Genomic DNA, 24,641 nt, shown 5'->3' with positions numbered 1-24,641 from the left:
CTCTGGCCAAGGGCACCTGACGAGCCTGAGGTCGACCCACCTCCCAATCAGGTCTCCTAGAGAAGTGAACTCTTCTTCGAGCCTCAGCACTCCCGTCCAGAAAAACGGAAGTAACACCCTCTCCTATGATGGGGATTCCGTGAGTTCTCAGCACCTAGCAAGCGTCCAATCACATCAGTCACGAGTGGTCAAAGATGCCACTACTTGTCTACGTGACAGGTGCTGGGTACGCAATAAATGCCACAGTCCCCATATTCAAGAGACCTCAGCCTGATGGGGGAGGCAGCTAACTGAAGATGGAATGAGAAAGGCCCGTACAGGAGGCAGCCAGAATGTTGGCAGGGACAAATTCTAGGGGCCCCTCCACCCTCAAGTTCTTTGTTCTCTGGCGGTTCAGAGCTCAGATTCTGAGCCAGAATAGCCAGGTTTCAAGTTTGAATCCTTTCTCTAGTGCTTTACTAGGGATCTGACCTGGAGCAAGGGCCCTGGTGACCTCGCCAGTGACAGGGACTGCCGGCAGCATGGAGCGCAGCGCCGCAGCACCCTGCACCCAGCAAGCACGGGCTGCCAAGGAGATTCCGACTGTTAAAATGCTAAAGGCAGAGCCAAACCGTTAGAGAAGGAATAAAAAGTTTCAACATGAAGCTAAACTTCAGCTTAAAAGCAAACCCTTCAAGAGCAGGCATGCATTTAAATATTTAATGTTTAATATAAATAGAGCACCCAACTTTCTGAGAATCTAAAACACAAATGGAAATGCAGGCCCAGGGAGGAGGGCCTGTCCCCTCTGCTTCCTGCTCCTGCTTTCCTGCTGGTGTCTGTACGTGGCATCACCAGCCATCTTCCTGGCACCCAGCACGTCCCGCCTCACCCACCCCTCTGATTGGCAGCAAGCAGCTGCAGTGGCCTCCCAGGGAAAAAATGCCAGTGAGTTTGGCTAGAGCAGCTGGTCAAGTGAGGCCCATGGTTTCGGGTACCCCTGAGAACCCAACTGCAGGTCTTCGGAGCAGTGGGAGCTGAGGCACAGGGGAGCAGGGTGGTCTTCGCTCTGGAATGGCAGGCCCCATGCCCAACCTGCTTCGTGTGGTGGGCTCTCCTTGGCCGGCCCTCACACTAAAGACAGAAACACAGCTGACACTGACAGGTTTTCATTAATTCACTGGCTTGTCTGCCCAAAAAGAGTGGTGGACCCATGGCACTTACGAGAAGCTTCCAGAACACTTGCAGAGGCAATGGGCTGAGTGCACCTCCTGCACTATCTCACTGAACCCCGGAACCACAAACCTAACAGGCGGGTCCCGTAATTACCCCCACTTTTCAAATGAGAAAACCGAGGCTTGCTCCAAAATCGCTGAACAGGACTCCCAGCAACTCCCTGGACCCCCGCCAGCGTTCCTGTAAACACTTTGGAACAGACCTGGTGGGGCCAACTGCAAGGGCTTAATGACACACAGCTTCTCCGACCCCAAGGACAAGTTTAAGGCTTCAACCATGCTTTCACCCACAGACATCTCAGTGCTGTGACCCTCCCTGCAAGCGGACTCCATCATGTGCTCAGTGTCTGTATGTGCCACCAGAAGAGCCTCTCCGAAGACCCGCAATCCCGGCACACAGCTCTCGACAAACATGATCGGGCTTCTTCCCCCTGCGTGCCTTGAGCTCCTTGCATTCGGCCTCTCTTGGCTTCTTCACCCAAAATCTATAGACAGAATGATGGAGAAGAAAAGTCTCAAGCCACACACCAAAGTGACTTTTTCCTTTAAATTAAGAACCCTAGCCATTAAGAACTTTCCTGTGCTCTCTTGCCTACAGCATTATCGTTTCAGGGACATGTGGGAAAAGGGACACTGCGGAGAATGTGTAAACTGGGTCCAGAGGACCACCCACATCTTCGTCCCCAATGCTGAGCAGTCCCCAGAGGCTCCCAGAGCCTGGCAAATGCGCAGGAAGAAGACTAAGCCTGTGGATGCTCGAGGGTGTTCGAGAGGGTTCCAGGAGACCAGACGTGTCTCCAAAACAGGGGAGAGCCTCCAAGGGCTCGTTTTGGTCTGCTTGGCGTTCAGGAACCCCATGCAACATTAATTAAATAGGACTTCAGAAGCCACAACAACGGGCGAGGTGAACATCTAACCAGCTGGAGATGCACACCCATGTTCACCGCAGCACTAACCGCAGGAGCGAAAACCCGGCAGCAGCCCAAGGGCCCATCCACAAGCAAATGGACAAACCAAATGTGGTCCATTTGCCCAGCAGAATGTTATGCAGCCTTAAAAAGGAAAGACACGCCGACACCTGCTACAACATGGATGAACCTTGATGATGTCATGCTAAGTGACGCCCATCGAAGAAGGACGAAGGCTTTGTGAGTCCACTCATAGGAGGTCCCTAGAGGAGCCAGACCCATGGAGACGGAGAGGAGATCTAGGGCAGGGAGCGGGGGCTGGGAGCGGGGGTGGGGAGTGAGTGTTCAATGGGGACAGTGTTCTTTTCAAGGATGAGAAAGTCCGAGCAATGGGTGATGACGATGGTTGCAAGATGCTGACATGTACTTAAATGCTACTGAGCTGCGCACTGAAAATGGTAAAAATGGTAGATTTTATGTTATGTGTATTTTATCACAATAAAAAATAGATAGGCACCAATTCAAAGAATCACGATTTGCAGACATCTGTCACCAGGACGGGACAATGCTTCACCTAGGGGACCCACCACTGATTACGCACCAGCAGCAGCTGAGCCAGCGGCCCAGTGCCAGGAACTAAGTACCCCGGCCAGTGTCAGCTGCAGCGCCGCCTGCGGAGCAGCACCGTCCCCGGTGAGGAGACACCAGTGCTGGAAAAACAAGCTCTTCTCAAGAGCAAAAGGGTTTAAAAAAAAAACTGAAAATATCAGGGCCATTTGCAGATAATACTGTCCCGGACATTTTGACTAAAATGGATACATAAATAAACCCAAAGAAGAATGTCTTAAATTATATCCCAAGACATGACCCCAGAGCATTTCAAACAGGCTCCCAAATTTGGAGAACTCAGCCTTGGGGTAAAACAGTGTTCACTGTTTTCCCCATCCAGAAGGGGCTCTCCTGTTCCTAAACACAGGGGACAAGCCCCAAAGAGACACACATGTGTTTGTTTTTGTTTTTGTTTTGTCTCAGACCTGGTGCAAATCCCAGCTGTCTTTTATTAGCTGTGTGGTCTTCGGCTAGTTAAGTAACCTCTCTGGTCTCTAAAGCAAGGATAACAGAGCTTCCCTTGCAGCTGTAGCTTAGCTTCTCTCTGTCCCTGAGCTGCCAACATTCTCAAGATTTTTTCCACAATATAGTAACCACAGCCTCTCCCCCGCCCACAACCCTCCAGGTTCTCCTTCCCTTCACTGCCCAGCCTCTCAGAAGACCCTCCCTTTTCCCTTCACCTATTTTGTGTGATACAACAACCCACTCACATCCTTCCACCTTGATCTCATGTGCACTGACTCTTCCCAGGGAATCCACCATGTAGGAAAGGGTCATAAATGAGTAATGCGTGTGTGTTTGGAAGTTCCCTCCCCGGATGTCTAAACATTATAAAACGACAGTGATCAGAATGGTAATGTCCCTGGTGCCAGAAAAGACAGATGTACTTACAAATACCCAGAACCAGACCCCAAGTCAACGACAAACGGGTAGATTTCTGCAGTCTACAGCATTGAGACCCCAATTGTTATTTTGGTGAAAATGGATACCCTTTCGAATCATGCGCACAAATGGATCCCAAATGAGCAGGGTGAATATTTTTTAACAGTAGCAATTGAAGTAGAAAACTTAGGAAAAAACACTCATTTTTGGACAAAGGGATTCTCTAGGCATAAAGCAACCCGAGAAGCACGTGCAAATCCAGCTGTGAACTCACAGACCTCCTGAGTGAGCCTGGCAGTGGCCACCCAGAGCATCTGAACAAAAATGCCTGAGAGCACAGCCGGCAAAGGGTTAACGGCCTGCATCTATGAAAACCGCCTACAGATTAATATTTCAAAAACCGCTGAGGTCCTAAAAAATAAACAGACAAAGGATATGAACAGGAAGAGAAAACCCAAAGGACAAATATGTTTTAAAAGATCCAACCCTGATAGCAATCAAAGAAATGCAAATAGAACAGTTATGACGAAGCCGCTCCGCCCTCCGTGAGTTAGGAAAGACTCTTCCAGTGATCCCAGCCGACCCGAGCCGGCCGATGTGCTCCCTCTCAGCCCGTGCTAGGAGGAGCTCTGCTGGCACATTTCCGGAAAGCCATTGGGCAATCAGGATCGAGAACCTTTGACCCAGAAATTTCACTTCTGAAAATGCAGGCCTTAAAGAAACAAATGCTCAGTAAACCTCCAGCCCCAAGATATTCATCTCCCTCTTTGTGAACTGGCAAGAACCTAAACACCCAATGACAGGAACAGTTAAGTAGGTTAATACACAACAAAACCACCAGAAGAAAGAGCCCAAGTAACCATGGAACAAGGATTGCTGTTTTTTTTTTCTTTCCATGTTTCTTTTTCCAAATGTCTATCACGAGCAATGTTACTTCTATAACCTGATAAGAAATAAATGTGTTTCTTCAACCACAAATTTTACACTTATGCACTCCTACCCCTCTCCTCAAGCAAGAGAAACATTCAATGGTCTGTCTAGCACAGGAGATGGGAAATCCTGCCCACCACTGGGTTTTGTGAGTAAAGTTTTACCCACACCCAGCCACACACTCGCGCTGCCTGTGGCTGCTTTCCCACTCCCACGGCAACACTGCATCGCTGCGGCAGAGACCATGCAGCCTGCAAAGCCTAACGGATGTGATACCAGAGGCTTCTCAGAGAAGACTGGCCACCCCGCCCCCCGTCTCTGGAACAAGGCCTGAGCAACGGCTTTGACGCCTGCACACCCCGCATACCTTTCTGGCAGTGGCTGTGAGTCCAACACCGCTCGACAAACTGCCCGTTAATGACCGTAGCAGGGCAGTTGGTCTTGCCCTTCGCCGTGCCTGGACAGATGTCCCCACACTCCTCATTGTCGTCTTTGTTCAGCACAATGTAATTATCCTCCACCGAATCCAGGATGCGCGACCAGTCGATGGTGGCCAGGTAGCAGAGCTCGTTGTTCTTCTCGATGCGGACGGCCCCCCGGGTGATGTTCATCAGGCTGTAGAGGCCGAGCTCCTTCAGGTGAACCATCTCGAAGACGACCAGCGCATAGTTGAAGAAGAGACGGGAGCCCCGGATGACCGTGAGGTTGGGGAACAGGTCCTTCAGGCTCTCCAGCCCGTAGACTCGGAACAGCAGCAAGTAATCAGTGATCATGATGAGTTTGGGGAAACTGAGGTCTCGGAAATCCTCAGGCCTCGTCTTGAACATCAACAGTATCTGCAAATGTCCTTCGATGACTGAGCAGTTGGCCAGTTCGTGCAGCCGCGTGAGGTTGTTCCGGATGTCCATGCCGGGACACACTGCAAACGAAATGCAGAGAGCGTGACAAGTGAGCAAGCACACAATAGATGAATCATAAAATCAATGGCAGGGCCAGCTTCATGGGCATCCGACCTGAGTCCCAGACTTGCTCATCAGGGTCCTGCCCTTGGCTTAACCCTCTCCCATCCATCTTCAAACCTTTAAACCATTTTTGAGCAAAGGGCTCCATGTTCTCATTCTGCACTGAGACCTACGAGTTCTATAGCCAACCCTGATTAGCGGCTTTTCTTGTGGTTTCTGTGTCTAAGTAATTACTTTAGAGATGCAAAGAAAATAACTCCTTTGGCAGTACCTCTTAGAAGCCTCACGTCACTGCACGAGACGTGACGTAACGGAGACACTGGGATCACGGGGACTGAGCAATGTGGCAGGTGCAGGATGGGAGGGGCGCTGGCTCCACGGAGTCACAGGGGAAAGTAGTCAGGAGATGACTTTGTGGGGGTCAAGGTGCCCACAAGGAGTGACAGGCTTGTTTGTTAGTTTTCTCACCCCACTGGCTCTCCTCGACTTCCTTCCTTCCGGGCCGGCAGCCAAGGCCTCCTCGCCTTTTACCTGGGAGTGGCAAGGGCCTCCCAGCAGTCTGCTCTCTCCTTGACAAACACTCAGGGTGCCCGCTCACCCATCCTCCTGAAGCTAGTCCCTCCCAGGCTCAGACGCCCTCCATGGCTCCCCACGACCCTGCCCTTTCCTCCCTCAGTCTTCAAGGTTTCGTCCCTCCTTCCTCTGTGCTGCATGACACAGACTTGCCCACCACTCACACAGCGCCAAGGCTCTGCGTCCCCCGCTGCAGCATGACCCAGGAGTAACGCGATGCAGGGCTGGCCCACAAGCAGTGCCTGGCACACAGTAGGTACTTATTAATGTCAGCTATGTTATTATTGTTTACTTCTCCCAAACGTTACCAGTCATCTCTAGACTCTGTGCCTTCATTCCCCTAAAGCAAGCATAGGCACGTATTTTCTATAAAGGCTCAGATAATAAATATTTTCAGCTTTGTGGTCAGTTTGCACCGAGACTATTCCACTCTGTCATTATACTGTGAAAGCAGCCAGAGGCAATATAAGGAGTGCAACTGGCTGTGTTCCAATAAAACTTTATTTACAAAAACAGGCAGCAGGCCAGAGGTTTGCCCTCTGGCTGTAGTTTGGCCATTCCTGCCCCAGTCCAATGCTGTCCAACCACTCTCTGTGGTAATGGGAATGCCCTGTATCTGCACCACGCACTGTGGAAGTCACCGGCCATCTGCGGCTCACAAGCACTTGAACTGTGGCTAGTAAGACTGAAAAACTGAACACTGAACTTCACCTTAGCTAACAGACACACAAGACTGGTGGCCACTGCCCTGGACAGGGGCACACAGGCCACAAGGGCCATCAAAGTCCTTTAAACCTCAGCTCCCTGTTTCTCGATCCAGCCCGTCATCCTTCAAGATCCAGTTCAAATGCCACCTTCTCCAGGCAGCCTTCTCTGCTTTCCTTTCCTCTGTACATCTATTTGGATCTTTCTCCTCTTCTTGTGCCCCTTGTACTTGAGTTAACATTCACCAGAATCAAACTCTTCGGACATCTTCTCCTTGCCAAACGCACATACAGCCCTCAGTAACAGGCCACTCAGGGCACAGCCCCTGCTCACTGTATTCCAAGGCACTAACCCTTCCTCTCTGATCTTGAGGCAAATGGAACTTTTCTAGAGGATAATAGAAAAATCCCCTTTAAAATGCACCCTGAGAGTGACTGGCAAAAGAAGCACAAACTAGAATATAAACAGCCAAGCAACAAACTGGGGAAAACAAAGCAGCAATGTTCCTGGGTCACATTCCGAACAGATTAGGCTAAATCAAGAGAAAATGCATAGCCACTCCCTCCCTCATTAAGAAATTGGGCAGCGACTTGCAGAAGACAAGGACACACATCCCGGCCCACACACTCACGCCCCCCCAGGCCCAGCCTGAAGCTCCCTGTGACCGTCACACCAACAGCACCCTCAGGCAGAGGTCTCTACGGTACTGAGCCACTGATGCCTCTCAGCAAGCCCCACCCCCACCCCACCGGTGGGACAATCGGGCCTCTGAGAGACAAACCCTGTCACCCAAGGGAACAGAGCCCATGAGTGACAGGCATGGCTGCCAGATCTGGTGAATAAAAACCCAGGACACCCGGTTAAATTTGAATTCCATAGAAACGAGTAACTTTTTAGGATAAGGATATCCCAAACACTGCATGGGATATATTTGTCCTAAGAAAGTACTTGTTGCTTATCTGAAATCAAAATTTAACTGGGTGTCCTGTGTTTTACCTGGCAAAATACAGCTTCAATTTGGCCATAACTCTAGGCTCCTCAAGCCTGAGCCTCTATTATTTTACACGCACACACATACACACACACACGTGAAATTAGTGCCAGCACAAAGAACACCCACCATCCTCTCCAGGCTGTGACAGAATCAAAATCAGATGTGAACACGCATTCAAAGATTAACAAGCTGTTGGACATCAGGGAAATGCAAATCCAAACCACAATGAGACAGCACTTCGCCCCAACTAGGTTGGCTCAAATCAAACAGTTGGACAACAATAAGTGTTGTCAAGGGTGTAGAGAAATCGGAACCCTCGGACATCACTGATGGGAATGCAAATGGTGTGGCTGCTATGGAAAACAGTGTAGCTGTTCCTCAAAAGGTTGAGCAAATAGTTATAACATGAGACCCAGCAATTCCACCCTTAGGTATTCACCCAAGAGAAGTGAACACACACATTCACACAGAGACTTATATACAAATGCCTGAAGTAACATTAACTATAATAGTCAAAAAGTGGAAGCCACTGAAATGCCTGTGAACTGACAAATGCACGAGCAAAATGTGGTCCAGCCATGCAGTGGGGGCATCTTTAGCCACAACAAGGAATGATGCAGCACTTACTGCCATGCATTGTGGATGAACCTTGAAAACATGGTGCTTGGTGAGAGAGCCCACTCACAAAAGACCACAGCAGCGTCTGACTCCGTTCACATGGAATGTCCAGAATGGGCATTCCGTACAGACGGAAACAGATCAGTGGTTTCAAGGGGCTGGGGAGTGACAGCCAGAGGATGGAATTTCTCGTGGAAGGGAAGAAATGTTCTAAAATTGATTGTGGTGATGGCTGCAAAACTCTGTGCGTGTACTTAGAACCACTGAATTGTACACTTTCAATGGGTGAATTGCATGCTATTGAATTATAGATCAATAAAGCTGTTATTAAAAAAGATTAAATGACTATGATTACAAGGGACAATAAAGCACTGCCCTCTTTTCAATTTCCAGTGACTCTAACTCAACTCATTGAAGCCATATGTGTCCCTATTAGTCTGAGACAATAGATGCATGTACTGTTGGGACAAAAATTCCCCAGAGGAAGTCAGAAATGGTGCCAGAAATAGACAGGGGGCCTCTGCTGGCTTTTGATGCCCCGGGTTGGAAACCAAGGATCATTCGAGTTCTTAGTGAGTGCCGCCTGGCCAACCGCCACTCCACACACAGGTGGGGAAGGACGGCGAGAAGCAGGAGGGGGCGGATGCCGGTGACACTAGTGTTTTCTAAGCACCCTGCAAGGAAAGCTCGTGGCCCCTGCTCTGGAGCACGTTCTCTCCTGTCGGATTCCAAACGCCACCCCCAGAGGAGATGCTGCGCCCACAGACACACACAGGCCATCAGAGGAGGTGCCAACACGACTGCAATCCTGCGTCGAAGGCAAAGTCGGCGCTGCAACTGCTGCTGCGGTGTGACTCTACTGCACTCTTTTTCTCAAAGACGTGCAGAGTGAAGAAGCAGGTGCCCCAGGCTTCAGGAAACAATGCAGGAGTTGCCGCGCTGTGACAACAGGGGAGAGCTGATAAGGAGAACCTCCCTCACTCAATCCTTCAGCAAATATCTGCGGAGGACCTGCTCCATGCCAGCCGCTGCTGCAAGTGCTGGAAGTTCTAGCGGGCACGGGCAGATGCTGCCCTGGATCGCACAGACTAGCAGTGGCTATTAACTACCCAAATCAACTTGAAGCGTGACTGAAGAGGACACCACGGAGGAGAGCTCCAGGATCTACAAGACTTCATAAAAATGCACTCTTTGACTTGGTCTGGGGCAATTAAGGAGGGCTTCCCAGAGGAGGTGACGCCAGGACTAAAACCTAAACAAACAGTGCAGTAAGAATTCATCAGTTCTGCCTACTTCACTGGAAGGTCAAGGGCGATGGCAAATGATAGCTCCTCCCTGTGGATGACCAGTGTGTAGGATCTCCAGCAGCAGCATCTGATAAAAATATGTGGGCCACATATGGTGTTTTAAACTTCCTCTAACAAGAGAAATATGAAATGCAATATATTTTATTTACTCCAGTGTATCCAAAAACCTCACTTTAACATGTAAATAATACTAAGAAAACATCGATGAGATACTCTACAGGATTTTTTCACACTATGCCTCTAAAGTGCCACTGCATTTTACACATGCGGCATGTCTCAATTCAGATGCCGTATTTCATGAGAAACGCTTGATCCACATCGGCCGATTTCACAAACGGCACCTTGAAAATGCAGGTCCACATGCCCAAGGTGGTCCAAACACCAGAAGAGTTTACCAGTACCAGAATCAAGTACTGATTTTTTGGAATTTCAATAAACTCAAGTTAAACAAAACTTTACATTTGCATTTAAGTAAACTAAAATTAAATAAAAGAAAAAATTCAGCCGTGCTGGCACAATTCCAGGAGCCCCCAGTGTGGACAGTGGCACCACCCCGACAGTGCAGACGCAGAACTGTCCATCGACACAGAATTTTCATCCAGGACCTGCTGCTGGTCTGCGTTTCCCTGCTGCCAGAGGAAGCTGGGAATTTCCCAGAAAAGACTGACATGACAGCTGTCTTGAAAAGCGCCCCCTGTCCCCTGGTTTTCTCTCCACCGTGAGAGCAGCAAAGGAAAAGTGTAAGGGGGCAGACTCGGAGGTATCTAGAAGATTCTGGAAATCCTGTACAGTGCTAGGAGTGTCACACTTCTCTGCTTTCAATCAGGAATGTGCTCGTTCCTCAGGAGGAGCATTCTTAAAATGCTCCCCAGGAACCTATTCTAGGGTCACATGTTTCTTTCTGCATTCTTTCCAGTCTTAACACGGCTCACTCCAAAGGTCAGGGCTCCGCACCAATAAGCCTGGGTACAGGGGTCGGGCCACCACCCGTTCTGGTTCGGGGGCACCACAGAAACCCAACAGACCTGGCTTCCCACCCTGGCACTGGCACCTGCCAGCTGTGCAGCCTGAGTCACATCCTCACCTGTAAACAAGGACAGCAGCGTGGTAAAAGCTGTGAGGAGGGGAAGAGACGTGCAGTCTGGACGCACACTGCTGTTCGTCTCCCCTCCAAATCACAGATTCCCAGATGTGTTGCCTTTAGATTTAGAGCTCGGACACACTGCATTGTTAGATGCCCTTACGGTGCTCTGCGCATCTGGAAGACTGGCTCTTAAAACTGACTTCCACAAAGGAGACACAAGGGAGCTGCAGCAGGTGGCAGGTTCTAGAACTACAAGTCAACTGTGTGAAAATCACTCCTTTATTCATTCAAGAAATGTGTCCTGGCCATCATGCTGGGCACAGGCACTATGGAGGCAGAAGAGGCGGAGGCCTTGAAGCTCCCAAGACCCCTGCTCTGGCAGAGTCTGTAGCAGGCCAGCGTGAAACACGGGGCTTGTGCTGGTCATCCAACCCAGCCCGGTCCATTCGGCCTAAGACCAAAACCACACAGCTGTCCATCAAAAGGGTACCTGTCAAACCAATGATGATCCCTCCACAGGACTCAGAGTTAGCATCACCTGATGGCCTGTTAGACATGCAAATTCTCATGTCTACCTCCTGAATCAGAAACTCTGGGGCTGTGGGCCCCGGGACCTGCATTTGACAATGCCCTCTGGGTGACCTTGACAAATGATCAGGTCCAAGAACCAATGATAAGAATGCAGGGGTCAACAAACTTTTCCTATAAGGGGCCAGAGAGCAAACATTTTTGGTGTTGTGGGCAATGCCATCTCCGTTACTTCTCAACTCTTCTCGGCACTAAAACCATGGCAACAAGGTGACGTGTGTGCTCCAAGGAAACTTTATTTAGAAACACTGTAATTCAAATTCCATATAATTTACAAAATCATAGCCAGAGTTTTTTTATATTTTATTTTTTTAGAGAGAGGAGAAAGAGAAGGAGAAAAACATCAATGTGAGAGAGAAACATCGACTGGTTGCCTCCTGTACATTCCCAACCATGGACTGAACCCTGAACCCAGGCATGTGCTCTGACCGGGAATCAAACGAGCGACCTTTCTCTTTGTGGGATGACACCCTGCCAACTGAGCCACACTGGTCAGGGCCACAGATAGTTTTTTCAACCATTTAAAAGTGTGAACACCATTCTCAGCTCAGGGGCTGTACAAAAGCAGATGGTGAACCACATCTGACCTACGGCTGTTATGTATCAACCTCTGATAAGATGGAATACTACACAGTTATAAAAAAAGAGCAAGGAAGCTCCTAATGGGTAATATGCTAAGATCTCCGGGATATGATCTTAATAGTAAAAAACAAAATGATCAGCCTGGCTGGTGTGGCTCAGTGGATTGAGCACTGGTCTGTGGACTGCAAGGTCACCAGTTCGATTCCCAGTCAGGGCACATGCCTGGGCTGTGGTCCAGGTCCCCAGTTGGGGGCAGGCAAGAGGCAACCAATCTCTGTTTCTCTTGCACATTGATGTTTCTCTCCCTCTCCTTCTCCTTCTTCTCTCTCTAAAAATAAATAAAATCTTTTTAAAAAGATGCTATAACTTATATGGAAATACACATGCATGCCTACTAATATATGCAAACACTAGTCTCCTGAAGGGTAAACATGTCCCAAAAAAGAAAACTGCAACACTGGTTGTCCCTGGGGAGAGGAAATGAGTGGCCAGAGGACCAGAAGGGTCCCAGAACACATCTCCGACGTGCAGACCAATGCTTATGGGGACCCAGAGGGCTACTCCCAGTTTGTGCTGAAAGGGAAAGAGAAGGGGTGGGTGATGAGGCCACGGAGGAATGGAAGACCTCTGATCAGCTTCTGTGAGGAATAAGAAGGAGGCTGTGGAGGAAAAGAGGGGAGAAGGAAGACTGGAGCACAGAAAATTCAAGCAAAAATGCAGACGCATGCAGAACAGGGAGCTCCAGGAGCTGCTGCCGTCCGCTTTGGTGAGGCTGCACACAGCTGCAGCCAGACCCAGTGGTGGGGAAGGAACTGAGCCTGAGGCCAGGGAGGGACCCCGGAGATCACAGAAGCATCATTCTGGCAGCAGGGCAGAGAAGGGGCTGAATGGGGCAGGCTGGGACCACCACTGCACAGGACAGGGCCTGGGGCCCATCTCAGGAGTGGGCACAAGAAGAGCGAGATCACAGAGGTGCTGGGGAATTAGAATCACTGGGCCTTGGTCTCCAGGGAGGTGGAGGAGAGGAAGGAGAAGTGAGGGAGGTTATTAATGAACCTGGAGAGGCTGGGATAGGACCGGTTAGGGGTGCTAAGGACAACAAGCTCAGTTTGAGGGTGTGTTAAGTGTGTGAGGGCTTGGGGGTGTTCACAGATCCGGCACAGACGTGGGTCGATAGAACGGTGTGGGTCTTGAGCTTGTGGAAAGGGCAAGTGAGCACTAGTGGAAATGGCGACAATAGGTGACATAACCAGAAGGAGACGGGGCAACTAAGAGGAGAAAAGGATGGGAGGGGGTTGGGAGGGCACAGTGTTTAGGGACAGGGAACTAGAGAGGGGGCCAAAGACCTGAAGCTGCCCTTACACCAACGCCTCTGATATCTGAAAATGGCGGGAAACCTGGGTGCACCCAAGTTAACTTCTCCAGTCGGCACCGTAGGTTTGTGACCCTGAGGACATCGCGCACCAGGGTCCCCAGGAGTCCCACCTCCTGGTTTACACTGGGGATGGAGAGTGCCAGAGGAGACAGGAAGGAGAGGTGGGAGAAGTGGCGGCAGGTGGCTCTGACACGATGCCCCTGTGTACACCTGGGAAGGAACACCTCAACACACCTCCCTTCTCTGGCCTTCTGCAAGAGAGGGCACACCTTTGAAAACAAGCTGGCAGCAAGGACCATGGCAAGGCCCCCAGAACACAGTGCGGCCGCACCGTCTCTCTCCCTCCTGTCCAAGCCCCACTTCTCCCACCCTGTCCAAGAACGCGGGGGTTGGGAAGCACCTGTGTTTCCCCATTCCCAAAAGGGCATGCAGGGGAAGCAAGCATTTCCTGGGAACACAAAACACAGGTGACTGTACAACCATGACGTCACACCCTTCATACCCTTATGAAATTGGAAGTCCAGATTTGAAATCAGATTTTAATCCTCGCAAGTCTGACTTAAGCTCCAGCTGGAACTTCTAGCCCATCGGCATTTGGCAACACAGAACAGGAAAGCTTGTTCTGTTGAAAACAACATGTTTGTAAAAGTCCAAAAGCCACTGGGCCAACGCCCCCAAGACCAGGATCTATCAAAGGGCGACCCTGCCTGAAACAACTACTTGATGTGCACTGTGGAGTCGGCACCGAATGAACGAGGAGTGTCCTGGACGCCTGCGCAGCACGGGCGCTCCTTGGGGAAGCCCGCCAAAGCCTTCTCCCGCTGCCGCTGCCGGAGTCTAGATGGCGCGTGAGTGCTGTGCACGGAGGGGGGCATTTTAAACAACAAAATCACCACCAAGAAGCACAAAAATTAGGAAAACATACCAGTCGATATATCACAAAAAGGACCCTTGTTTTAATCCTCGAGGACTATATGAATCCACACAAGGAGAGCTGAAGCCAGAAAGCAGACCCGGCCGCGGCTAATCACGGCTGGGACTCTCACGGCAAAGTTTTCAGTGCTCTGTTTGTCTGGGAGTGACCACAAAGGAGCTCTGAATATTGATTACAGAGTTACAAATAAATTCTAGCAAATAGTGAATTCATGAATATGGAATCCAGGAACAATGAGGATCTAATAAGTCCTTAAATTAAAGCTGTCAACCCTAAGTACATTAAACCAATTGTAAGATATTTTTTAAAGTCTGGAGAAAACTGGAAATGAACAGATCAGTGGTGGGGGGCAGTAGGGAGGTGGAGGATGAACAGCGGCTTAAGGTAGTTTGGGCCAGGAGGGAAGAGACTGCTGTGCACCCTGATTTTGGGGACAGACACACAACTCTCTGCATGGTTTGTCGAAACTAAAAACTGCAACCAAAAATAAGAGAGTCAATTTTACTGTATGATTGTTTAGAAAATTTTAAAGATACATCTGAAATTAAGTACTTGTTTTTTCCTCTCTATACTTTTCTATTTCTTTGTAATAAAAATGCTCCACAGAGGACACACAGAGGGCCCAGAGACATAAGACAAGATGCTCAGCATCACTAGCCATCAGAGAGATACAAATTATAGCTGCAATGAGATACCACTTCACACTGGTCAGAATGGCCATCATAAACAAATCAACAAACAAGTGCTGGAGAGGTTGTGGAGAAGAGGGAACCCTAGTGCACTGTTAGTGGGAATGCAGACTGGTGAGGCCACTGTGGAAAACAGTATGGAATTTCCTCAGAAAACTAAAAATGGAACTGCCTTTTGACTTAGCAATTCCACTGCTGGGATTATACCCTAAGAATCCTGAAACACCAATTCGAGAGAACCTATGCACCCCAATGTTCATAGCATCGTTATTTACAATAGCCAAGTGCTGGAAGCAACCTAAGTGCCCATTGGTAAGTAAGCAGATCAAAAAACTATGGTACGTTTACATGATGGAATATTATGCAGCAGAAAGAAAGAAGAAACTCCTACCCTTTGTGACAGCATGAATGGAACTGGAGAGTATTATGCTGAGTGAAATAAGCCAGGCAGTGAAAGATAAATACCATGTGATCTCACCTATAAGTGGAACCTAATCAACAAAACAAACAAGCAAGCAAAATATACCCAGAGACATTGAGATAAAGAAGAAACTGACAGTGACCAGAGGGGAGGGAAAAAGGGTTCATGGGGGAAAATGGGGGAAAACCGGGGAAATGCTGTCAAGGACCATGTATAAAGGACCCATGGACAAGTCCAAAGGGGGAAGGATCAAGAGTGGGAAGCAGGGACGGCTGCAGCAGGGGGGATTGGTGAGGGAAAATCAAGACAACTGTACTTGAAAAACAATAAAAAATAAATGATATTTATTTTTTAAATGCATTACTTGTTATTCTATTTTTTAAAAAAACTTAAGTACAGTCCAACTGCAAAACATAAACCACACGACCCCTTATTGATTTTAAAAGATTTATTTATTTATTTATCTTTAGAGGGGAAGGGAAGGAGAGAGGGAGAGAAATATCAATGTATGGTTGCCTCTCGTGCATCCCCTGCTGGGAAGTGGCCTGCAACCCAGGCATGTGCTCTCACTGGGAACTGAACCGCCATCCTTTGGTTCACAGGCCCACGCTCAATTCACTGAGCTACACTAGCCAGGGCCCCTTACTTATTTTTGATAGTAATTAACACAAGGGGTCTTGAGAGAAAACCTCATGGCAGAAGCCACTTCTTTTGGGCTTTAGAGACAAAGCTGATGGCACAGAACCCTCCTGCAAGGACAGCTAACGAGGGAGCACCCCCATTACCTTCTCACTATCAGAGCCCACGCACTCAGCACAGCAAATGCATCCACTCATCTCGTAGGGTTCGCTCTGCAGAGAAAAATGACACTGCATCCCCGGGTGGTTCATGTGACCAGACTCATCCACACTCAGGGGCCATAGGAGCAGCTGACCAGGCAAGGCTCTCATGATCCTCAAGGATTTAGTTCTAAATCAAGAGTCAGCAAGCTTTCTCTGTAAGGGGCCAAAGGGTAAACGCTTTTGCAGGCCATGCATTTGCAATAGCCTCTATTGGGAGAACAAAAGCAGCAACGGGTGATGCCTAAATGATGAGTATGGCCACTACCAATAAAACTTTATTTATAAAAACAGACGTGAATAGGCAGGATTTGGCCCTCCCATTTCAGTTTGCTGGTTCTTGTTCTAGGTGAGTTTGACTATACATATAAATTTAAAGTGGGCTGAGAAAGGGTCAGGGTAAGGACTGGCCCTCTGCGAAGAACATGAACATCTTAGCCCAAAAGAGGACAGAGGCCCTGGCTGGTGTGGCTCAGTGGACTGAGCGCCAGCCTGCAAACCAAAGGGTTGCCCCTTGGATTCCCAGTCAAGGCACATGCCTACGTTGTGAACCAGGTCCCCAGTAGGGGGCGCAGGAGAGGCAACCACACACTGACGTTTCTCTCCTCCCCCTCCTTTTCCCTCTCTAAAAATAAACAAATAAAATCTTTTCAAAAAGACAGGGGAGTGAGAAATAGGGGGGACAGAGGAGGGGAAGAGAGAAGACCAGGAGAAGCCGGTTGCAGGTGAAAACCTCCCAGGAACCTGTGCCTTCCAGGAGCAAGCGGGCAGTGGCAAACACAGAGAGGTCGACTGGGGTGAGGCTGCAGGAAACAAGAAAACTGGGAGGTGAGGAATCACCATCTCTGGAGCCATCAGCAAAGCAATGGAGACACAAGCCAGATGCCAGGGGCAGAACAGTGGGTGAAAGGTTACACAGCAACTGTGGTGATGACCAGCAAGAAGGGGGTGGGGGTGAGGAGGGATTTAAGGGCAAGGCCAGAGTTGGGCAGTGAGTGATGGAGTTCAGGGGAAGGCTCCTGGGCAGATGGCAATCCCTAAACAAACAGGGGAAAGAGCAGGGACCCAGGTGGGTACGTGCACTAGATGAGAAGTAGCTATCTCCTCGAATGCAGGGACTCTCAGTTGGAGACAATGTCTGCAGGCGCTGTTGGTTGTCTTGACCTGGAGAAGGGAGGTGCTCCTGGCATCTAGTGGGTGGAGAACAGGGACACTGCTCAACATGGTATAACCCACAACCAACAGAACCCAAACCCAAATGTCAAGGTCACTGAGAGTGAGAGGTAGTGCTCTAATAAAAAAAAGGATGGAAGTCAGTGATGGAGTATGGTACGGTGGGGACCCCAGGGGGTTCATGCCAATGACCTCTATGAGTGAGGTGGTCAGGGACAAGGGGCAGGTCTCTAGGAGAAGCAAAGGTTAGGAATCACACCAGGAAGGTGACGGAGCAGGTGGACATTCCGCTCCTAGGACCCTGGGGCTCACATGAGAAGACACAACAGCCCTGGCTGGTGTGACTCCGTGGGTTGAGTGCCGGCCTGTGAACCAGGAAGGTCACAGGTTTGACTCCCAGTCAGAGCATATGCCTGGGGCTGCAGGCCGGGTCCCCAGCAGGGGGCACCTGAAAGGCAAGCACAAACTGATGTTTCCCTCTCTTTCTCCCTCCCTTCCCCTTTCTCTAAAATTAAATCTTTAAAACCCCCATATAAAGAGAGAGAGAACACAACAAAAACATCTCACACTGCCTTGAGAAATTAAGGGGATCTGAAAGCAAGTGTCTCCCACCCCAATCAGCCAAGTCACCAGACTCCCCGAAGCTCTTCTCTGACATGGCAGTGCCCACTGGTAATCTCGGGCCAGAACCAGCTAACCCCAGAAGAAAGCCACTGTCCCATCCAGCAAAGCAACACAGACTTCACGGAAGATGAACTGGGCTGAGGACAACTCCGAGAAAAAGTCCCTCCTTCCTTAAAAATCACATTGCTTGCCCCCACCCAAGCCAGAATGCCCTACTGCTTGACTTCAGAGATTAATGATCTGTAAAGTTTCCTGCCCCCCCCCACCCCGTCCCCAAACCTCCCACGGGGCACCCTATCTTATTCACCTGATAGGATTTTGTTAACCATTACTGCAGGGCTTGGGACAGAGTCCCAGACCAAGCGAAGAACTGCTTGGGAAGAAGTCAGGGCGCTGAGACCAGGCTGGGTGGGGTCCCGATCCCAGCTCCGCCTCCAGCTGGCTCTGCAGCCAGTTTCCTCACCCTCTGGAAAATGGGCAATAAACCATACTACCTCACAGGGTGGTGGTGAGGATTAACTGGAATTACATATGCAAAGCATATAAAACAGCACCCACCTTGTATTAGCTATTGTTATTAGTTCAGCATTGTCTGGCAAATAAAGGAGTACCAGTGGGAGCATGAGGTAGGAGCCAAATCAAGAACAAATATTTAACAAACACCTACTAGGTGCCAGGCACCGTTCTAGGCTCTGGAAATGCAGCCATGAATGCAAGAAACATAAGCCTCTGCCGTTGTGGAAACTGTACACATGTAAAGAAGGGGTAATGCCATCCACGGACCCCCAGAAGCCCAGGCACAAATCCACAATTACCAAAGTCACAAGAAACAGAGACGCAGGGAGCCGCGCATGCGCACGCGCACAAACACAAGGCCTGTGGAAGCCTAAGAACGTGTCTTGGATTTTCTTAACAAGAACCCAAACCGACTGCCGCCCTTCACTGAACGCCTACGGTATACCAGGCACTCAACAGCCTCGAGACACTGTGTAGTCTGCGGCGGCACTTATCGGGCTCCGTCGGCCCCACGGCCCATGTGTGCCTTCCCAGGGCCTCGTTCCCCATCGCCGACTTCAGGAGCTTCGGTCCCTTCCCAAGTCCTTCCTCATCGAGACTGATTTTCTTTCACGGGCAAATCTGAAGGAACCCAACAGCTATGTCTGAAGTGGGGCCTCGGACCCCACGGGGAAACAGGCCAGCTATATCCTCTTAACGGATTCTCCAGCCACTGTCCCACCAGCAGAAAGTCTTGCTGGGGCTGGGGCTTGCCTCAGCCTGCTGCCAGCACAGGGACGCCCAGGAAGGACTAGGTGGACCGAGAGGCTCACCCACGGTGACAGAACTCCTGGGGCCAACAGGAAGACCCTCCATGCAGGCACAGCTGTGGGAGGACGTGAGCGGAGAGACACTGGCCACAAGGCCTTACACAGAGAGGTCCAAGTCCTCCCTCCGGCAAGTAAGTTGTGTCTGCTCCCCGAACCTGTTTGCTCCTGTTCACTCCTGTTCGCAATGGGTGGACAGCACTGTCTGCCTCCAGGGGCCACTATGAGAATCCAGAGATAAGATGGCCCAGCACAGTGGCATTCAGAGAGACGCTGATTACAATAAACCTGGTAACAACAGTCACTGCTAGTAATACTGTGCTGTTGCCACAGCATTGGAGTTTGCCTCTGGACATCTGGAAACAGGAGCCAAAAGTGTAAACATGGACCTGAAGTCCCAGGTGGCCAAGGGCCTAGATCCCTGACAGGGGGGGAGGGGGTTACAATGACCCACCCTGGCAGTATCACCTACCAGCAGGGACCACAAAGGACCCTCTAGTCCGTTCCCCTCGACTCTGGCTGCAAACTGCGTGTATCCAGGGCACTGGGTTATCAGAGGCCGCCCAGACCCAGGGATCTCGCCATTTAAAGGCGACCCAGTGAGGACTGAGTAGGGCTACGAGAGGGCCAGGCACGGATCAGAGGCGCGTTAGCAAGAGGCGCCCACGGCGGCGCGGGGTGAGGACTGGGGGAAGGTTCCTCCAGTCTGGGGCCCGCACAGGGGCACAGAGCCGCTAGCCCAAGCGGGCAAAGGCCAAGGTCAGAGGCTTCCTGCCCCTGCAGAGCCCAAGCAACGATCCCGTCCACCCACTCTCCACCGAGGAGAGCTCCGAGTCCCCAACTGCGGCTCCATTTTGGTAAGGGGTCCCCTCCCCACCACGCTGCTTCCCACCCAATCCTGAAACCCCAGACTTACCCTCTCCGGGATACAGGTGGCCCGCGGCGCCCACCAGCAGCACGGCCACCGCCAGCAACGGCGTGGCCGCCGCCCCCTGTCTGCCCCCAGCGCCCATGGCTGCGGGAGCGCTGGGTCCCAGCGGATCAGAGCGGGTGGCGTGGGACCGCTGGGGTCATGCTCCGAGGTGGCTGCCTGGGAGGCGCCGTGAGTTCTACTCTTCCACACCGGCAGCCCACCTACGGGCCGCAGATCCCGCCCTTGATTCAGTCCCTACAGAGGGGCGCGCGGCCTCAGCCACTACAAATCCAGCAGCGCGGCCCCAACCCCAGGCCACTGAGGCCCGGGCTCCGTTCAGTGATCTCCGGGCCCGGATACCCGCGCTGCCTCCTGGGCCTCTCGGCTCCCGGACCTGAACACTCTGGGCCACGATCTGCGGACGCCTGAACAAACAGACACGCGGACAGAAGGACAGACGGACACCTAGGCTGGCGGGTAGCGGGCGGCGGGAGCAAGAGCAGCTCGACCCGTAAACAACGTAGCGCGTCAGCTGGGCCCAGTGCAGGCAGCGAGAAAAGGCGGCGCGGATCCAAAGTTGGAAGGGACTCGGCGCCTGGGGAGGGGCATGGGAGGGGTTGAGGGAGGTCCGGCAGAGGGAGGTGCAGTCCCTCTTCTCCCGCCAGTCTGGAGCTCTTGGGCCCAGGTGCTGGAGGCCCTCGTCACGCAATAGCGCAGGGGGTACCCCAGATCCCTGCCCAGACTGAGCTCCCGGTCTTAGAGCGTGGGGGCGCCCCAGATGCCCAACCCATTTTGCTATATTGTTCTTCATGGCCTTTGGGGCATTCCTTTTGATTTTTTAAAAATACTGCATTACCTGGCTGGTGTAGCTCAGTGGATTGAGCGCTGGCCTGCGAACCAGACAATCGCGGTTCGATTCCCAGTCAGGGCACATGCCAGGGTAAAGCAATAAATGAATACATAAATAAGTGGAACAACAAATTAATCTCTCCCCCCCTCCTCCTGCATCTTCTCCCCTCTTCTAAAATCAATGAATAAAATTTTTAATACTACGTTCCAATATGGTTCATCTTGGTCACTTGAATTTTTGTTACTCCCTTAAGAGTTCTCTCAGCCCAGCCAGCGAGTCTGGTCCTAGAGCCCCCTACCCGGCCCCAGAGCCCATACGATGGGCGTCATGTTTGGCCGACCCCCACCCCCACTCTCTCCCAGCCTCACCGCAGGTCCCTGATATGCACAGCCCCTGCCCTCAATGGGCTCCAGGCACCAATTCTGTGGGCAGCCTGTCGTTGGAGTAGGAAAAATAACATCTGAGAGAATGTGTAGAACCTCACCGAAGTGCAAACCAGGCTCTAGACATCCTGGGTACCAGGCAGGTGAACACCAAATTTTCAACTGGAAGACCTGAACTCCTTGTTTGCCTGAATATCAAGCAAATGCCATTCAAAATAGGGCATGAGGACGGTCGGCTCACCTTACTGAAGGGAGGTAAGGCACCTGAAGTATAGGAGACCAGACAGGAGTAAGAGTCTGGCTTCCTCAGGCCTCACTTCCCATGTGACCTTGAACCACTGACTTCACTCTCTCGAGTTGGCCTCTCTTGTATAACCTGCCTGTCAGATTTGGTGAGCTGAACACTCCTCCCCTCATCCCTTTGTTCTCTTCCCTGCTGTTTACATCACAACTGTATGTCCACCTGAAATTTTTGTTTGTTCTGCATGTGTGTATGTTTTCCCCTCCCTGTGAAGGCAGAAACCTCATCCATCTTGTTCATTGTTTTACACCCAGTGCCTGATATTTCTGTTGCTTAATAAATATTTATTGAATGAAAGAATCAACATGCAATAAGTAATGGAGATTTACAATAAGCAAAGTAACATGATCCATTTCCTTGTAGATTCAGTCTAGTGGGGGAAGAGGACCATTCATTAAACAGCCATAGGGGGTGAGGGGTTCCTACAAGGAAGTGATTTGGATCTAAAATCTGAAGATGAGGAGGAGTAACCAGCCAAGGGAACTATCAGAGAAGTGTTCCAGGTAGAGGGGACAGCATGTGCAAAGGCCCAGAGGAGGACGGACAGGTATTCTTATAACTGAAACAGGCACCATACCTGGAGCACGGAAGAGGAAGTTGAATTCATGGGCTGGACAAGAAGGAGCAGAACCTCAAGCACGCCAGGTTGAGGATTCCTGTCACACTAACCCTAGAAGAAATGGGTAGGCACTGGGGTTTACACAAAAGGGTTAACATAATCTGCTGTTTTCCCCAGTGATTTCTCACCATTGGCAATACAGCAAGAATGGACCCAAGGAGAAGAAACTGAAGGCCGCTGCAGTCCCAGAATTGCAAGAAGTATGCATTTGATAATGTTGTTCCCCTTTCTTCTTGTGCAAACCTATACAGAGCTGTGGGCTTTCCTGTGACCCATGGGAGTCAGGAAAGCCACCACAACTACAGGGATGCAGCATAGGAGGAAAAAGGTGTGAAAGGGGATATGCCGTCCTCTAGAAACACACACACAAAAGCAAGCACCTGGAAATTGAAAGTCAACCTCTGCCTTTTATTAATATCATTGGAATAGAGATTTCCAGCCAAGATGGAGGCGTAGGTAGATACAATGTGCCTCCTTGCACAACGAAAAGGACAACAACAAATTTAAAATAAAAAACCCATGAGGAAAAAAAAAAACCATGAGAACTGCCAGAAAACTGGACTGTATGGAAGTCCAAAAACCAAAGATTTAAATAAGAAACATTTGGCCCTGGCTGGTATAGCTCAGTGGATTGAGCGCAGGCCTGCGAAGCAGAGGATCGAGGTTCAATTCCCAGTCGGGGCACATGTCTGGGTTGCAGGCCAGTTCTCTGCAGGCTATTTCCCAGCAGGGGAAGCACTAGAGGCAACCATACATTGATGTTTCTCTCCCTCTCTCCTTCCCCTCTAAAGATAAATAAATAAAATCTTTAAAATATATATGCTTAAAAAAAAAAGAAAGAAACATTCATCTAGACTGGTAGAAGGGGTGGAGATGGGCAGCTGGGTGGAGAGGACTCTCATGGAGGTGGCAGGTGAGGTGGCAGCTGGCAGAGCAGGTGGTCCCACATTTGCATGGTAGGAGGAACAACTGGGGAGTGAGACAGACCACAAAATCCAGGGTTCCAGCACAGGAGAAATAAAGCCCCAAAACCTCTGACTGTAAAAATCTGTGGGGGTTGCAGCAGTGGGAGAAACTCCCAGCCTCACAGGAGAGTTTGGTGGAGAGACCCACAGGGTCCTAGAATGTAAACAAACTCACCCACCTAGGAATCAGCACCAGAAGGACCCAATTTGCTTGTGGATAGTGGGGGAAGTTACTGAAAGCCAGTGGAGAGTCCAGCAAGCAGCATTATTCCAACTCTGACCCTCCCCCCACAGACAGCACCACAATGCAGCCAACTGGGCTGCTGCACCCTGGTGAATACCTAAGGCTCTGCCCCTATAAATTTTTGAAATGTAAGCCCTATCTAGTGTGGCTCAGTGGATTAAGTACCAACCTGTGAACCACAGGATCCCTAGTTTGATTCCCAGGCAGGGCACATGCCTGGGTTGTGGTCCAGGTCCCTGGTAGGAGGCGTGCGAGAAGCAACCACACATTGATGTTTCTTTCCCTCTCCTTTTCTCTCCCTTCCCCTCTCTATAAATAAATAAAATCTTCAAAAAAATAAAGAAAACTGTTTTTTAGCAATGTTCTACATCTGTGAATTATGTAATTGGTATTTAAATAGGGATTGTGTTGAATCTATAAATTGCTTTGGATAGTATAGACATTTTGATGATGCTAATTCTTCCAATCCATGAAGAAGCACATGGTATATGCTTCCATTTATTTGTACTCCTTAATTTCTTTCCTCAGTGTTCTGTAGTTTCTGAGTACACATCTTTTACCTCCTCGGTTAGGTTTATTCCTAGAGTCTTTATTTTCTTATTGCTATAGCAAATGAGTTTTTCCCCCTGATTTCTGTTTCTGATATTTCATTGTTGAAATTTTTGGTGTCCAAAAATGCCTTTGATTTATAAATATTGACTTTATATCCCAGTGTTTTGCCAAATCCATGTATTAGGTTGAGCAGGTTTTTGGTGGAGTCTGTAGGGTCTTCTATGTACACCATCATGTCATCTGCAAACAATGACAGTTTTGCTTCCTGCTTTCTAATTGGATGCCTTTTATTTCCTTTTCTTGTCTTATTGCTATGCCTAGGACTTCCAATACTATGTTGAATAGAAGCGGTGAAAGCAGGCATCCTTATCTTGTTACTGATTTAGTGAAAAAGCTTTTAGTTTTTGTCCATTGAGTATGATGCTGGCTTTAGGTTTCTCATATGTGGCCTTTATTATGTTGAGGTATGATCTCTCTACTC

The 24,641-nt window shown here is 49.9% G+C and overlaps 1 protein-coding gene across 2 annotated transcripts in view; it reads right to left on the bottom strand.

Annotated features, from left to right (window-relative positions):
• INSR (insulin receptor) overlaps positions 1-20,785 on the bottom strand; it is a 157,272-nt gene extending 136,487 nt beyond the window's left edge. Inside the window, exons 1-2 of one of the 2 annotated variants that reach the window (XM_037139999.2) lie at positions 20,250-20,785; positions 4,911-5,462 (exon numbers count right to left, since the gene is read on the bottom strand). In XM_037139999.2, the coding sequence (XP_036995894.2) occupies positions 4,911-5,462; positions 20,250-20,346 (649 nt within the window). In that variant the 5' untranslated portion in view covers positions 20,347-20,785. The remainder of the gene's footprint in view (positions 1-4,910; positions 5,463-20,249) is intronic. The other variant, XM_037140000.2, reaches the window with a different exon arrangement.
• Between the last annotated feature and the right edge of the window lie 3,856 nt (positions 20,786-24,641).

This window comes from Artibeus jamaicensis, unplaced genomic scaffold, assembly GCF_021234435.1.
Source record: "Artibeus jamaicensis isolate MK-2021 breed Jamaican fruit bat unplaced genomic scaffold, CSHL_Jam_final scaffold_286, whole genome shotgun sequence".
NCBI lineage: Eukaryota > Metazoa > Chordata > Mammalia > Chiroptera > Phyllostomidae > Artibeus > Artibeus jamaicensis.
The sequence above is the reverse complement of the archived record's forward strand: the minus strand, read 5'-3'. Positions and strand labels throughout refer to the sequence as shown.